This window comes from Eubalaena glacialis, chromosome 15 (genome assembly GCF_028564815.1).
Source record: "Eubalaena glacialis isolate mEubGla1 chromosome 15, mEubGla1.1.hap2.+ XY, whole genome shotgun sequence".
NCBI classification, from domain to species: domain Eukaryota; kingdom Metazoa; phylum Chordata; class Mammalia; order Artiodactyla; family Balaenidae; genus Eubalaena; species Eubalaena glacialis.
This window is the reverse complement of record NC_083730.1, coordinates 13771732-13789620: the sequence shown is the minus strand read 5'-3', so window position 1 is coordinate 13789620 and position 17889 is coordinate 13771732. Positions and strand designations below refer to the sequence as shown.

Sequence of the window (17889 nt, the reverse complement as noted above, 5' to 3'; positions counted from 1 at the left end):
TTTGTTTGCTTATCTGTCAATCAGTCATCTATCTAACGCTTCTCTTTTCTTTCTCTCTCTGTCTCTCTTCCCCTCCTCCCTTCCTTCCTTCTTTCCTTTTCCAGCCTGCAGCACTCTCCATACTCTTTTATTCTTTGGTCCCTTAACGATGTTTTAAATGGTACCTTATAGTTTTAGTAAGCCTAATCTTAAAATCATAGACCCCTCCCTTCCCTGAATAATTTGCCCTCAGAGAGTTCCATCTCTCATTTTTGTCTGTCAATGATAGCCTCTCCACATCTTCTTGTTTGTCTTCATTGATTTGATTACATCTGGTGGTTTGGAATGGTGTGTAAATTTGTGTATTTTATTTCTTGGGTTTAAAATTTTTTCATATCATTTACTCATTTAAGGCAAAGAAACGATAAAATACTAGAATTCCAGGTAGAATTTACTAAGTCCCAAATTGGCAGTTTGATATGCCCCTATTAGGACATTATTAATGTATATATTGTAATTAATTTTATAGGAAGGTTTTCTGCATCTGCTGTTAAACAGATTTTATAAAATGATAATTAGTACAGGATCAAGAAATGAGATGTCATTGTGAAAATGTCTGGAGTCAAGTTAAGGCATTTCCTATATTTGTAGAATTTTTTTAAAGAAATGATTGCATGTTTTGGAGCAGTGACAGCTTAAAGTTTATTAAAATTGGAAATTTTTTGTTTGATATTATTATAAAACTTTATTGATGAGGATGAAATTGAAAATAAGTCATTAGAGTGCTTAGCTAAGAAAGATGAATAAACTCTATTCTAAATTTATATTCTCCTACTTCATGTCTTCCCAAAGCATTTTTGGGGGGTGAGAATTAAAACTAAGTCAGTTGAGGTTAAGAATTTTTTACAGAAGTTTGGTAAACTCCCCAGAGACTATCCCTGTAACCAGGGCATAGTTTCCCAAACCACTAAAGGCTGGGCCAGAGCAATTAATGACTCATAATGCCAGTTTACAGCAGTATTTTACTTTGCACAAGCGGAATTATTTGTGCTATTTCAGCTGCTTTGACCAAGCCTTTCAGAATCATTTTGTTCAATTTTGAGCATGCTTTGCACATAATAAGGATAAATACCACTTCACTAAAGTATAGTGGGGACAAAAAAATCACGTGAATGTTATTCTGAACTTTCCGTTGCTTATAAAAGAAGATTGTCCACTAAGTGAACATCAGGAATAATGTGAGTAATGCAGAGTGCAGTCCTGTTACAAGGGAAGATGATAATTTTGAAAGCACGGAGGGGATAGGTTAGGACTAGGATAGATATATTGGTTTAGAAATGCAACCCAGCTAGACTCAGAGCAGAGATACTTGATACAAGTGTGCTAACGGTTGGTAAAGAAACGACTCAGGAAAGTGTCAAGCTAAGTAGGATGTTAGAACTGTGTAGAAGCCCAGTAGGTAATCTGGAAAGTTTGTTGTTCACATTATCATTTTTATGGTTAATCTGCAATGGTCTTTGGGGGAAATATTTTGAGGGCCCAATGAGCTTTTGGTTCATATGTGTTCACAAGTCATTTGGAAAGGAAGACAACGTGAGCCAGTGGTTGGGATTCATGTTCATTGTAATGTATCTCCGAAAGTACAGAGGTTTATGGAGGAAAAAATCCCATTTGATTTACTAACTCTAAATTATTAGCCTTAAAATTTTTTGTTGTTGTTAGTATAAACTAGCACTGATTTCCCAAGCCATGGTTACTTGAACTGATCTTCTAAAACTTGAATCCATTCATGTGCGGTTCATTGATGGTCTGTGAGGGATGACATCAAATCGTCTTTGCTCTGGGCTGAGGGTTATGTTAGGATTTGATCGTGGCAGTTAGAGGAGCCTCCCTTTGGGTAGGACTTGAACTGTGTTGGGGCCCTGACTCCATGGCATATGCTGTCATTCAAACTCTGCTGCTGCTTTCACTGTGTGACCTTGGGCACACCCTTTAACCTTCATCTTTGAAATGGAGATAAGTCCTTACTATGCTGAGTTATTGTGAAGATTAAACTTAACATTACATCTAAAGAAGAGTGCCCCCTAAATGTTAGCTGCTATTTTGTATTACTATTAGGAAAAAAAAAAAAAAAAAAAAAGCTAGAATAATAAAAGGCTACTTGCTCTGAGGTGTATACAGGTGACTTTCTCTTTTTTTTAATTTCTTATCTTGAGGAGGATCTTAGTTTTAACAGGTGCTATCTAGGTGGGTCACAGCCTCTTTGGGTAGCCCTTTTGGTAGTTTTTTCATTTGGGAGTCCAGCAAAACCTCTTTGTGGTGGTGTCCTTAGGTGCCCAGGCTGATCTGGGGGAAAGCGTTTAAATCTCGCCTTTGTTGCAGGGCGTGGCACTGGGCAGAGGTGCAGCTAGCGGTAGTAGCTCTTGTGGTCGCCTTGGCCGCTCACTGCCCCACTGCCATCACGGCGTGTCTAACTTCTGTCCCCGCTGTCCCTGTTCCCCGCGCTGCTGTGACTCCCACAGACCACGCTTGCTTGCTGTAGCTTTGCTACTGTGCTTTCCTCCCCCTTGTTTCCAGCGGGAACAGCTTGTGGTCCAGAATGAGGAAAGAAATCAAATACGACTTGACATTTAGTCATTATCTTGTAGCTGTCCAAAGAGAGTATTCAGTATGATGCTTCAGCTGAAATGGAATGTGTCCTCTACAGAGTATTCCCCACATGGAGGAATACACCAGATGGGTCAGATGCAAACTGGTGAGAAAGGAAGGGTTGTAAAGTAGTCCCCTGTCATTCTTCCAGCAAATACTTCCTGAGGGTCGTACTAAGTGCTGAGCACAGGGCACACTGTGAACAAAATAGGCCCAAATCCCTTCTTTATGAGCTTACAGTCAGAGACAGAGACTCTTCTGGAACCTTTCCACGATGGCCCATTTTGCTCACGTGAAAAACCAGAATCTTTTTTTTTTTTCTAATTTATTTTATTTATTTTTGGCTGCGTTGGGTCTTTGTTGCTGAGCGCGCGCTTTCTCTAGTTGCGGCGAGCGGGGGCTGCTCTGTGTTGCAGTGTGTGGGCTTCTCATTGCGGTGGCTTCTCTTGTTGTGGAGCACGGGCTCTAGGCACGCAGGCTTCAGTAGTTGTGGCACACGGGCTCAGTAGTTGTGGCTTGCGGGCTCTGGAGCGCAGGCTCAGTAGTTGTGGCGTATGGGCTTATTGGTTGCTCTGCGGCATGTGGGATCTTCCCGGACCAGGGCTGGAACCCGTGTCCCCTGCATTGGCAGGCGGATTCTTAACCACTGCGCCACCAGGGAAGCCCAAAAAGCCAGAGTCTTTACAATAACCTAAGAGGCGGTGCAAGATCTGCTCCCCGCCCGCAACCCCCTTACCTTTCTGACCTCATCACAGGTCACTCTCCCCTGTCTTAACTGGTCTTCATGCTGTTCTTAGAACAGACCAGACACACTCCTTTTTTAGGGCCTTTACACTGGCTACTTCCTCTGCCTGGAGTGTTCTTCTAGATAAATCCTTTCAGCTAACTTCCTCATGTCCTTCAGGTCTAAATGCCACCTTTTAGGTGAGGCCTGTCCTGACCAACCTATATAAATTACAACCTACAACCTTCCCAACAATCCTGACCCCTTTTTCCTTGCTCTATTTTTTCCATAGTAGTTACCAATTTTTAACATATAATATACTTATTTGTGAGATAAGTTTAATGAGGGCAGGGATCTTCTTATTGTTTACTGAAGCGTACTAAGTGCTTACCTAGATCAGTAATAGGCATATAGTTGGTATTCAATAAACATGTTGAATGAAAGAAAATGAAAAGTACTATGGAAAAGAATTAAGAAGGGTGTACTAGTTTCCTATGGCTGTTGTTAAAAATTACCAAAACCTTGATGACTTAAGACAACAGAAATTTATTCTCTCACAGTTCTGGAGGCCAGAAGTTCAAAATCAAGGTGTCGGCAGGACTGTGCTCCTTTTGAAGGCTCTCGGGAAGAATCTATTCCTTGCCTCTTCCAACTTCTGGTGGCTCTAAGCATTTTTTAGCTTGTGGCCCACATCAGTCTCTTCCTCTGTGGTCACATTGCCTTCTCTTCTCTCTCAAAATTCCCTCTGCCTGTCTGATGAAGATGCATGTAATTATATTTAGGGCCCTTCCAGATAATCCAGGATAAGTACCTCCTCTCAAGATCCTTAATCACATCTTTCGTCATGTAAGATAATATTCACTCTTTTGCCATGTAAACTAATATTCACAGATTCTGGGGATTAGTATGTGAACATACCTTTTGGGGGGCCGCCATTCAGCCCACTACAAAGGGTTAGGGGGATCCTTGAGTTACAGGGGGAAGAATCGTCTCTGATGCACCACATGGTAGAACACTAGGATGCGAGGAAAGCCAGGAGACTGCTGTCATCCATTTCCCCCCTTTTTACTGAAATTTTCATTGAGATTACATTATTTTTTTCCAATTAAACACACACACGCAGAAGAGCACAAAGGATAATATTACAATTTCCACGTACCGGTCTTGGCCTCCCCAGTTGTTAATATAGTGACATAGTTCCTCCATATCTTCCATTCTTTTCTTTTTCTTCCATTCTTATTATAAGTAAATCGCATCACAGCTAAATTCCAAATCCCCTACGCTCCCATTCCTGTTTCCATTTCCCTCCCTGCTCATCTAGAGGCCGTCACTGTCATTGATTTGGCATATGCCCAATGCATAGTGTGTAGCTTTACTGCACATATAACTATTCATACATAATATATGGAGTTGTTGTGTGTGTTTATCTTAAAAATGTTTTTCATACATGGCATTATAGTGTATGTAACATTCTGCAGCTTGCTTTTTTTTTTTTTTTAATCAATCCAGGTTGATACATACAAATCTAGTTCAGTCATTTTAACTGCAGCTCTAAGTGGCAGGTCCTCTCTCTCTCCTGGCTTTAGAATATATATCCCAGAGAAGGCCTTTGATGAGCCCAGCCTGGGTCACATGCCAGGACCTGTTGGATCAATCCGTGGGTTCTGCACTGGGGGGCTCTGATTGCTCAAGCTGGGAATACATGCCTGCTGCTGTAGCCATAGGGTCAGCCTACGCTGCCGCTCTCGTCAGAATCACATGCATTTGAAGGATTGTTATAGAAAGGAGTGGAAAAGGATTTGGGGCTGACAGACACACAGATTGCCACTTGAGTTTCAACCTTGAGCTTGGACATCAGGTCCTCTGGGAAGCCTTCCCTGACTCCTTAGATTGTGCTCTGTGCCCTTGCACGTAACGATTATTGAAACCATTGTCAAGTAGTATATTAATTCACCTCTCCTTGAGGTACACTCCTTTAGGGCAGACTGTGTCTGTCTTGTTTTACTCCTGTACCTCAGGAAATGGAAGGTCTGACACACCATTCCCTCCTCACCACATATTTTTGCCTGAATGATTCCACCGAGTATAACTTTCAACCTCACTTCCCGTGAATGGGTTCCTGCCAGGGAATCTTGTGTGGCTGTGACATTGTTTGCACCTACCTTTCTGCCCATTAAATTCTGGCTTTTTTTCACATCATTTGGTTTGTGTGGGTGACTTGGCCTGTTTTGGATTTTCTTTTTCTTATTTAATAGTGAGAATTCAAGGAAAGATGAAATTGCTAAAATGCAAACTCAGACGTCCTTTGTAAAATCTTTTGAGTTGAGCCCTGCCAGGCCTTTTTTCATCCCACTGTCCCCTCAGCTTTCATGTGTGCACAGCAATTTCTTTCTAACCTCAGACATGCCATCAGCAGAATGTGTTTTATGCAAAGTTACTTCTGAGTACCTTTTTTAGCATCAGGAGAATGTGGGTTCCAATGGGTATAAGATGTATTTGGAAGTAGTTGTAGCAATCATAAATGGTCATAGCAGTCACCAATTATTGAGTGCTTTTTCTGACCAGGCATGTAGATGGAGGTGTCATCTTTATGCCTGTCATACAGGTGAGAAAATGGGAGCTTGGAGACTCAGTGATGCACTCAAGTTCTCTCAGCTCCTGAGTGGTAGAGCCGGGATGCGAATCCACACACTGACACCAGAGCCACACTCCTAAGGACCATGTTCTGCTGCCTTTTATAATCATGAAAGAGTAAAGCTAGGGTTTGAAATGTAAAATAGATAGCTAGTGGGAAGCAGCCGCATGGCACAGGGAGATCAGCTCGGTGCTTTGTGACCACCTAGAGGGGTGGGATAGGGAGGGTGGGAGGCAGGGAGGGACAAGAGGGAGGAGATATGGGAATATGTGTATATGTATAGCTGATTCACTTTGTTATACAGCAGAAACTAACACACCATTGTAAAGCAATTATACCCCAAAAAAGATGTTTAAAAAAAAAAAAAAGCTGGTCAGCTGGGGTTTGGTAATAGAAAAGGACATCGAACAGATCACAAATAAGGAATGGAGTTTTTGCCATAAAGCTTTGGTAAAGATAAAGAGCACGAGGAGGAATCAACCCAGATCTTAGAACAATAACCCCACAGCCTCTGTGAGGGAGGAAGGAGCCAAGGTGTGTGTACGTGGGCCTGAAGCCACGTGCCATGGCATAAACTGGCGCCACAGTCCCTGGAATGTGGGAGAGAGAATACACGCTGCCCAACACTTTTACCGCTTCCAGCATGCCCTGTAGCTCTGGGACTCTGGCTATCATAGGAGCCATTTAACCGGGAAAACTTTGAATATGTGGATAAACATTTAGACATAAAACAAATTTCACTGAGAATACCTATGTGAAGCAAAATGGAAACTGTGGGAGAGGCAACGCAAGAAGTTCAGAGCAGGCAAGCAGTGGAATGTGATTATGTGCTACCACTATTATTAAAGATACGTACAAGGCCACTGATCCTGCGTTTCTTTGTGCTGTTTTAAATCAGTATATACAAGGACTTTCGTAGGTTCTGTGTAGATCTTAGTGTCTATCTCCCAACCCTGTATTTACTCTAAAGTCTTGTATTATTTAGCTCTGAATTCTCTTACCATGAATGTTTTCAGGAACATAAGCCCTACAGTTGGAGGAGATTACTGATATCACTAAACTTGATAGGATAATCTGTGCTCTTTGTAACCTGTCTCCTATACTAGGTTACTGTAAGTACCTTCCACGGAGGGACACTGTTTCCTGCCTTTGTAATACTTTGCTCAGTTCTATCTAAGTAAATACTCTTGGTTTATATTTGAATAGTGGTGCTAATTGCATAGCGGGTCTGTGTTCCCAAATGGGGTTATCTTGTTTCTGTCCGTGGAAAACAGTTATAGGATAAAGGATGGTATGAAAATTGAGTTGTGTTTTTATCCCTTTCTAGGTTGCATCACAGCGTATTAGCTCAGTGGACCTCTCATGTTGTAGCCTGGAGCATCTGCCTGCCAACCTCTTCTACAGCCAAGACCTCACTCATCTCAATTTAAAACAAAACTTCCTAAGGCAGAGTCCCAGTCTACCAACTGCAAGGGGGCTCAATGAACTGCAAAGGTGAGCATGCAGAAATGGGTGGATAATTAGGAAGGGGAGGGGGTGTCAGCTTCTGGTTGTTTCTTGAATATTCCGACTAAAAAGCTACAGTTAGTAACCGTTCTCTTTCAGAGGGCAGGGTAATAGGACTTTAGTAGTGAAGACATTTTCAGTTCTCATTATGAAATTTTTTTCAAGGTCTCTGCCTTTGAAATGAATGATTTATGATAGTCATTAACTGGATAGATTTGTATAAGAAGAACACTTCTCTTTAAATCACTTGTATTTCTTAACCTGTCTACAGATGGGTCTGTGGAAAGTTGATATTGCTGTGTTACTTCTGAGCTATAGGGGTTTGGTCAGATTAATTACTTCTTTCAAAATTTACAAAAGGTCAGTTTTTTCCATGAAAAGATATTTCCTTAGAAATTTAAGAACAAAAGTTTAAATCCATTAATACCACATCATCTGGGTGATTACTGTATAGGTTTCAAGAGTCACATGTTAAATGAAAAGGGTCTGCTCCTCTAGTTAGAGGGAAGGGACTTTATTTGCATTTATCTGAAACAGATTTAAGAATTTACCATGTTCATTTCATTTTCTCTTTTGGAGCAATGATCAGTCTTGATTCTGTGGTAAATGAAACCTCTGATATATATTTGTTGCAAATATGTGAGACTATAACTACAGAAGGATATAACTTTTAAATAAATAATGGATAGTTCATTTGTTCTTAAATGATTGATAATGATCAGAGATTAAACTATGGAAATTAACCATTACGATTATGTGTTTATGGTTTTCTAACATCCAGAAAGAATAATACAATAAGTATTTATATAAAGTTTGTGCAGACATGTAGAATAAAGGAAGAGTATTTTAATTTTCTTTTCAGATGATTGTGAATATTCTTCTTTGATACTATACCAAAACTTGACAAGTGGTAATTTCTTAAATGTTGGTTTCAGTGTGGAATGTAAAATCCTATCAGTGGACTTCTAAAATTCTTTTACATTAGGACCCATTGATCTTTCTCGTACTTTGAATGGATCTTTGCCCATACATCCTTTTGTTGCATTAAGTATTGGTCATTTGGAAAATACTGGTTTGTTGGATAATAATGAGATTCCAGATGTTAATGTATTTCATTATGCAGTTTCAAGAAATGACAGTTGTTAATATCACCACTGATCCCATCAGAAAAATCTTTAAGTATTGGGAAGTTGTCAGGCTCAGTGTGGAAACACGTTTTCCAAAATTTTAAATTTCAGTTGAAAGCTTGAAGGCTACCCTTGGCAACAAATACTGTCAGTTGTTTTTCCTGAAGTGACCTTCTTACTTCATTGTAGAGAAAACGCCTGCCAAATACCCAAGACTGAATACTGAGTTTGTCAGTTGTTCTTTCAAGTAAAAGTGGTATTCCATGAACATTGTGACTAGTTTGGCTCACAATTCAAATAATCGTACAAGGGTTTTCCTTGGGATAACCATCATACTTTATATACAGCAGAAGTGCTTTATGTGTACTTCCCATTTTATCACCCAGAAAATAAAAAAGATATGTATTCAGCGGTTGAGATGTAATACAGATAACTTTCTTGCATCATCAAGGACATTTTTAAGTAAAATTGGCATTGTGCAATTTTTTTTGAATTTTTGAATTTTATTTTATTTATTTTTTTATACAGCAGGTTCTTATTAGTCATCCATTTTGTACGCATCAGTGTATACATGTCAATCCCAATCTCCCAATTCATCACACCAACGCCCCCAGACCCCCACGGCTTTCCCCCCTTGGTGTCCATACGTTTGTTCTCTACATCTGTGTCTCTATTTCTGCCCTGCAAACCGGTTCATCTGTACCATTTTTCTAGGTCCCGCATATATGCGTTAATATACGGTACTTGTTTTTCTCTTTTTGGCTTACTTCACTCTTTAGGACAATCTCTAGATCCATCCATGTCTCTACAAATGACCCAGTTTTGTTCCTTTTTATGGCTGAGTAATACTCCATTGTATATATGTACCACATCTTCTTTATCCATTCGTCTGTCAATGGGCATTTAGGTTGCTTCCATGACCTGGCTATTGTAAATAGTGCTGCAGTGAACATAGGGGTGCATGTGTCTTTTTGAATTATGGTTTTCTCAGGGTATATGCCCAGTAGTGGGATTGCTGGGTTGTATGGTAGTTCTATGTTTAGTTTTTTAAGGACCCTCCATACTGTTCTCCATAGCGGCTGTATCAATTTACATTCCCACTAACAGTGCAAGAGGGTTCCGCTTTTCTCCACATCCTCTCCAGCATTTGTTGTTTGTAAGTTTTCTGATGAAGCCCATTCTAACTGGTGTGAGGTGATACCTCATTGTAGTTGTGATTTGCATTTCTCCAGTAATTGGTGATGTTGAGCAGCTTTTCATGTGCTTCTTGGCCATCTGTATGTCTTCTTTGGAGAAATGTCTATTTAGGTCTTCTGCCCATTTTTGGATTGGGTTGTTTGTTTTTGTGATATTGAGCTGCATGAGCTGTTTATATATTTTGGAGATTAATCCTTTGTCCGTTGATTCGTTTGCATATATTTTCTCCAATTCTGAGGGTTGTCTTTTCATCTTGCTTGTAGTTTCCTTTGCTTTGCCAAAACTTTTAAGTTTCATTAGGTCCCATTTGTTTATTTTGTTTTTATTTCCATTACTCTAGGAGGTGGATCAAAAAAGATCTTGCTGTGATTTATGTCAAGGAGTGTTCTTCCTATGTTTTCCTCTAAGAGTTTTATAGTGTCCAGTCTTACATTTAGGTCTCTAATCCGTTTTGAGTTTATTTTTGTGCATGGTGTTAGGGAGTGTTCTAATTTCATTCTTTTACATGTATCTGTCCAGTTTTCCCAGCACCACTTATTGAAGAGACTTTCTTTTCTTCATTGTATATCCTTGCCTCCTTTGTCATAGATTAGTTGACCATAGGTGTATGGGTTTATCTCTGGGCTTTCTGTCCTGTTCCACTCACCTATATTTCTGTTTTTGTGTCAGTACCGTATTGTCTTGATTACTGTAGCTTCGTAGTGTAGTCTGAACTCAGGGAGTCTGATTCCTCCAGCTCTGTTTTTTTCCCTCAAGACTGCTTTAGCTATTCGGGGTCTTTTATGTCCCCATACAAATTTTAAGATTTTTTTGTTCTAGTTCTGTGGAAAATGCCATTGGTAATTTGATAGGGATTGCATTGAATCTGTAGATTGCTTTGGGTAGTATAGTCATTTTCACAATATTGATTCTTCCAATCCAAGAACATGGTATATCTCTCCATCTGTTGGTATCATCTTTAATTTCTTTCATCAGTGTCTCATAGTTTTCTGCATACAGGTCTTTTGTCTCCCTAGGTAGGTTTATTCCTAGGTATTTTATTCTTTTTGTTGCAATGGTAAATGGGAGTGTTTCCTTAATTTCTCTTTCAGATTTTTTCTGTACAGATTTTTCATCATTAGTGTATAGGAATGCAAGAGATTTCTGTGCATTAATTTTGTATCCTGAAACTTTACCAAATTCATTGATTAGCTCTAGTAGTTTTCTGGTGGCATCTTTAGGATTCTCTATGTATAGTATCATGTCATCTGCAAACAGTGACAGTTTTACTTCTTCTTTCCAATTTGTATTCCTTTTATTTCTTTTTCTTCTCTGATTGCCGTGGCTAGGACTTCCAAAACTATGTTGAATAACAGTGGTGAGAGTGGACATCCTTGTCTTGTTCAGCATTATGCATTTTTAAAAAGAATATTTTTGCCATGATTGCCTGGCAGAGAAGAATACTGTGACAATGGGGACAGTTTGATGCTGCACTGAATTAGCTCCATAGGCAGTAAGAACTCCAGAAGGATATTGTGCTCGAGCACTTCCTTATTGTTCCCTGGAGCTGATGGTTACAGTGAAAGGGAACCACAGGAACTTCTTGAACTTAGGTTTTTATATGCCCTATGCACTCATAATACTATTTTTACTGACACTACTGTAATAAAGTTACAATGATTTTTTGCTAAAGGGTTATATCATGATTTAATCTGTTTTTGAGGCTTGAAATTATTTTGAAGTATTCTTGTGTATTTCACAGCATTGTAGGCTTCTGCACTTCATTACAGAGCATCAAGAACTTTATATCATGCTATTAAACCCTGCTGTCTTAGAACAGAAAGGGGCATTAGAATTTATCCAAACCAGCGCTCTCATTTTAGAGATGAGGTAGAGGGAGATGTTAAATGCCAAAATCAGGTTAACGGTTACCTTCTGGGAGGCATTTGGGGATGCGATTAGGGAATGGTTTGAAGAGGATTTCAACTATATCCAAAATGTTTACTTCTTTACAAAAAATTAGAGACAGACAAAATGTTAATATTTGAAAAAGCTGAATAGTGGATACTTGTATGATCATTATTATTTTCTGTATTTTTCTATTTGTGTATTTCATAATAATCCAAAAATTAAAGCCTAAACAAAAAGGAAATCAAAATGCTTCTCATAACATAGGGGAATATGATAGTCCCAAAGGGTCAGCATATATGGACTAAATAAATAAATACCCAGATGGAGGGATATTTGGGGCATTGCCTTGCCTGTTGGTGCTTTCAGAATCTCCTGATTGGTCCCTCATATCTGTTGATTCTAAATCTGTAAATAGCTTTTCAACACGTCCACCTTTCTCATCTGCTTCCTCTGCTGCTTCTCCTCTGTCTCTTAGCACATACCCTCTCCACCCAGCTGTGAGGGGAAGCACTTCTCAGCTCTCACAGGGGCTATTGCAGGAGCTTTGGAGAAATGGTTGTCTTACTGTCATTTTCCCACTGCAATTCATCCGCTTTAGTTTTCTTGCCTACTATTTTGTGCATTTTTTGGTTTTGTTTTGTTTTGTATTTTTAAAAATTTAAACTTTGGTCCCATCAAAGTAATATCCTATATAGAGTTTTAAAAAATCTTAATAGGCAATAAGACATAAGAAATAGGAACTCCAGCCCATCCTTATACCCAAGTCCTGTTCCCTAGGCAACTACTTTTGATTCTCAGGACTCTTGTTGCTGTTTTCTTCCATCTTCTGAAATAGTATGTATGTACTGCTATTTTTGAATTTTTTGTTATTGGACATTATGAGTTGGCATATTACAATGGAAGATGAGGATTTAACTCTTAGATTGTCTCACAGCGCCTCAGCCCCATGCCACATGCCCAGACCGCTGCTTCCCCCATCCTCCCAATGTACAGATATCCGTTTCTGGTTAAGTAGTTGTTGAGGGCTCACATTATTTTGAGCATGGAACTGTGATTCTCCTAAGCCACTTAAATGCAACGACTACATTTCCTTTCCTGTGCTGGCTGGATAGTAGTCTCTCTTTTTCACTGGTGTACTTTTCTTTTTCTCTAGTGTTGTTAAGGTGGCAGAACTCTAACCCTCTTCTCTACACCTTTGTCTTGGAGACTTCTTCCCTCCTGGAGCCAGCGTAGGTACCTCCTCCATAGGCCTGCTACCGAGCTGTTGTTCCGGGGTTACCTTTTGTCATTTTCCTGGTAATTCCCTTTTCGTCTCTCCTGTGTTTTCTATATGTCTTCCTGTGTCTAGCGATTATTTCTTGGTTTACTCCCTCTTTTTAATGGAATATCTTCTAGGATCTTCCTGAGAAAGGGGCCATGGGAGACAAATTTACTAGGCACTTTGTATATCTAAAAATATATTTCTCACACACTTGATTGATAATTTGGCTGGTCTCTGGATAGGAAAACATGTTTCCTCAGAATTTTGAAGCCAGTGCACTATTGTTTTCTAGCTTCTACAGTTGCTATTAAAAAGTGTTATACTCTTGGTTCCTGTCTTTGTAGACCTTCTTTCTTCTTCTTCTTCTTCTTCTTTTTTTTTTTAATAACCACCAGAGAGGTTTTAGGATTTTCTTTTTTAGCAGTCTTTATTCATTTCAGCAGCTATGATGAACACTCGATCTGAAAAAAATTACGTCCTTCAGTTCTGGAAAACTTTCTCATTGTGTTTTTTGATAACCTCTTCCCCCCCTTGGTTTTCTCTTTTCTTCCTCTGAATTCCTATTAGTTAGGCAGGACCTCCTCATTTGTCCTCTAATGCTGTAATTTTCCTCTTTGTCTTAACGCCCTACTTCTTGACAGGTTTTCTCTACTTTATCTTAACCTTCTGAATTTCTGCTGTCTGATATTTTTTAAGAGCTCTTTCTTGTTCGTTGGTTTAATTTGTGTGCATTTTAATAGCATTCTGTTCCCCACCCACGCCATGGGTGTATTCCTTCTCTTTCTGAGGACATTAAATTAATTAATTAATTAATTTCCTTCTTGCACTGTCTTGATTTCTTTTTTTTCCTGTTTGTGTGTGTCTGACTTTTATGTTAGGAACTTGACCTCACTGTTTGGAGATCCTTTGCTCTCTGTTCCTATTTAATGGTGAGCCACTGATAAGTGAATTCGGTGCTGTGGTCTGTGGACAGCGCTTCTCCTCCGTACAGCTTCATTGCAGGGCTTTCGGGGGTGAGCCTTGTGGTTTCCTTGGGGAACTTCCAAAGACAGTATCTGTGGATCTTCTCCCTAGGACGTGTCAGTTTTACTTGAGAGGAATCCTTTGGTCTTCTGCCTGGGCAGTACATGCCAAGATTCAGGGAGTGGAGTAGGGAAGAGAGCTGCAATCTCAGGGTTTAGCATGTGGATTTTTATTTGATCCCCTGTTTTCAGAACAATGTTTTCTACTATTCCTGATATCTTTGAGCCAGGACTCTGGGATTCAGTTTCTTCCAGGGAATAAACTGTCTCCTGGAATTGGGGAGAGGATCTGGGGTCTCATGTAATTCCTTATATTCCTTATATAACCTTTTGGAAGTCTTTTTGTAGAAGTATAATGAGTGTACAGTTCGATGGGTTTCCACAAAATGAACACATGTGACCAGTGCTCATACTGAGAAATAGAAAATTACTAGCACCCAGAAGCCCTCCCTGTGCCCCTCCTGTTAGTACCCTAAAGATAATCACGGTGTGCACTTCTAACAACATAAAGAGTCTTGCCTGGTTTTGTTCATAATATAAACGAGTCATATAGTATGTACTTGTGTCCCGCATCTTTCATTTACATTTTTTTTTACAAAGCAAAACAAAGCATATCAAGTTACATATTATCAGCTTGCACTGTATAGTGTGTAGTATAAAGCCATGACTTTGATTTGTTTAAGGTGGGAGACTTTTCACTTTTGCACTGCCGCGAAGGTTTGTTAGGTTTCTGTTGCTTTTTTTTTTTTAACCTCTTTATTGGAGTATAATTGCTTTACCATGTTGTGTGAGTTTCTGCTGTATAACAAAGTGAATCAGCTATACGCATACACATATCCCCATGTCCCCTCCCTCTTGGGTCTCCCTCCCGCCCTCCCTATCCCACCCCTCTAGGCGGTCACAAAGCACTGAGCTGAAGTCCCGAGCGGTGCGTGGGGGAGGTGGGTTGAGGGGACTTGGATGTGGAGGCTGAGCAGCTGGTGAAGGTGATGTTGTGTTTGCCCTTCGGGAAAAACTAGGCTTTAAACCAATTTCTTTTTCTCCACATACTAAGGTGAGATTTTTGTCTCCCATCCCCATTAGTCATGAAAGATTTTATTGCCAAGTTTTCAAAGTAGTAAGTTTGTAAGTATATGTGTACACACACACGGATGTTCGATGCTAGGAATTGAAATTATATATATTTAAAACTCAATTATACTTCAAAAAGCACTAATGTAGCTTATTTAGGGTCATACAGTTGGTATGGTATTTTTGAGATATGCTATTTATTTAATTTATTATTTTTAGTTGTATGTTTAAGGAATTTGTGTTGATCTCTAGTGTATGTTTCACAGGGAGTATGTTAGAGAGGTACCAAAGGGTGATTTATTTTTATGTTTTTACCAGAGTCTCAAGGGATGAATTTTTAGGTTGCAGTGTCAGGGCGAATATCCAGAGAGAAACTTTACATACAGAGCATTTATAACGCATAGGAGTTCTAAGACTTTTTCTCTTAACCACATATCCCCCTAATATTTTTCTTTCTATTGCAAATTCTCACCTTAAACAAATGAGCAATTTCCATAGAACATTTAAAATGGTATTTGCAGCAGCATTCTAATTCTGGAAAGATGGCATGCTGATGTACACACACAGGCCAGCAGTTTCAGAGGGAAAACATTGTTCTTGGAACTACCAGTGTTTGTTTTTCCTTTATTGGCACTGGAACTCTTCAGTTAGTTTTCAAAAATAGAGGCAAGGCAAAATCAGAGTAATTTTTGGTAGTTTTAGTGGTTTCTTTCTGGATTTTGTATGTTACTAATAATTACGATGCATTATTTACCTCTATTTTATTAATACGTAGTATTTCACTTATATTAACTGTATTCCATTTAGATGACCCAGATGGTATTAGTACTAAATTGTTATTATTTGCAATGGAGAATTGTTTTAATAAAATATAGTAAGTTTCTTTGTAAAGTCAATGAAGAGGACAACCTTTTGCTGGCTTAAATTCAAGGAATATAATTTTCCTTCCCATGTCTTAATTTTATTGTTTTTAATATGGTATCAAAGCAGCGTGAACTTATTTGTACTAAATTATGTTGGTGTTCAAACATTTCAAATGTACTTTTACATTTAAAAGAGCTAAATCTATCATTTATTAAAATCTCACGTGTTGTAATATCGTATTGACAGATCTAAAGTTTGTGAGGGATGACCGCTCACAGAGTTCTTTTATGGAGATATCCAGTGCAGTGTTTACAAAGAGCAATGTCAAGAGCAAACTCAGAAGCCAAGTTTGATAGTAATAATTTGTATGTGTATGTTTCTGGTAGCTTTGTCCACCCACGGTACTTGGAAGGTTATCTGATTAGATGTGAAATTTCTTTCAGCTGAAAAGACTAAGAGAGATGGGAGGGATGAGAATTTTTCAAATGGGAGTGAAGGAATGAAGTTGAGTTGGGTGTGCAAGTATGTGGGTGTAAAAGAATGAAAGTTATTGAAGACATGAGCATTGAGAAACTCGTAATTATGCCTGGCATTTATCAAGTACCTTTCTTCTTAGAAAGCTCAATTTTCTACATTTTTAGTCTCCGTGAAATGGAAAACAAATGACCTTATTTCCTACTCTGTTCTTTTGGGGATCTTGGCATTCCAGAGCTACAGAGTTATTCGTTTTAATTACTTATCCTTACCAAAAGTTCGCATTTCCAGGTTTTTATAAAAAGAGAGATTTTAATTTTTGTTTTTATCAGTGATTTTATCAGTGACTCACTTTTAATGGAAACAGTGATGATTCATTAACATAGTGGGATCAGGAGTGGCATGCTAAAATATTTTTTCAGCTTATTTGCCAGGCATAGACTGCAGTACTTAGAACAGTTTCAGCTTCTTTAAAGATGCTCTGTCATATAAAAAATATTACAAGCAAACAAGAGCTACTCACTGCTGAAGGAAGGGCATAGCCGATGCATTAAAGACAAAACACTTAGCACAGTCGCTGCTCAGGGCTTGGGAAGGAATTTTCACTACTGGGTTTGGTGAGGCTTGCCAAATGTCTAAGGAATTTCAGAGACTGTATGGAATGCCCTTCTTCCAGTTAACTTTTCCCAACACTGAAGTTCCTTTCTTATACAGCTTTGCTTTTCAGATGGAGTTTTGATCCTCTTGGGAAGCTTTCCATCTCACACAATTCCCATTTTCTTTCCCTGAGCATTTGATCAAAGGAAAGCGTTTGCTTGGTGCTTGGGACACTGAGATTGTGTAGCCTTTGGTGCTCTCCTTGGCGACGGCTCTCGGCCTCATTTCTGGCAATAATAGCCTATTTTCTTCTGCCCTCATACAGCGCATTTAGAAGAGAGAGCTCAGAAGAAACAAAAGATTTATTTATCAGCCAGACTATATTAAATTCAGTTTGCCCTGTTGCCTTCTTGGGATCCTTTAAGATGTTCTTTAACTTTTTTTTCCCCACTTAAATAAAAAGTGGGGCGAGATCTTCAGAAGCTTGGCTTGAATCCAGTGAGGCTATTGTATTCTGGCCAATTCTGTTCTTCTGTTTGTTTTAGTTGAGCTCCTGGCTGTACTCTCTAAGTTTTAACTGTAAGAGTTTAATGTTAAACATAGTATTTGCAGAAATTTGCTATTCTGGGTGGTAACCAACTTTTCACTTTGCCTAGCTCTTAGGGGAAAAGGATAAGCATGCAGTGAGCGGGCCAACAGATGATTATTTTATGGTTGTTGATGGTTAAATAGCATAGTAACTTGGGACTTGGGAACATGATTAACATCATTACTGATAACTTCTGAAATAATGTTTTGGTTGCTAGTGTGAGAATGCTGATGGAAACCAGTAATGTTCCTCTTTCTCCCTCTCTCCTCTGCCTCATGTCAGACAGACACAGCTAACAGTACAG

At 39.1% G+C, this 17889-nt stretch overlaps 1 protein-coding gene across 1 annotated transcript in view; it reads left to right on the top strand.

The window, feature by feature from the left end:
• Positions 1-17889, top strand: part of PHLPP1 (PH domain and leucine rich repeat protein phosphatase 1) — a 212107-nt gene that overhangs the window by 124589 nt on the left and 69629 nt on the right. Inside the window, exon 4 of the mRNA XM_061169910.1 lies at positions 7315-7481. Within this exon, the coding sequence (XP_061025893.1) occupies positions 7315-7481 (167 nt within the window). The remainder of the gene's footprint in view (positions 1-7314; positions 7482-17889) is intronic.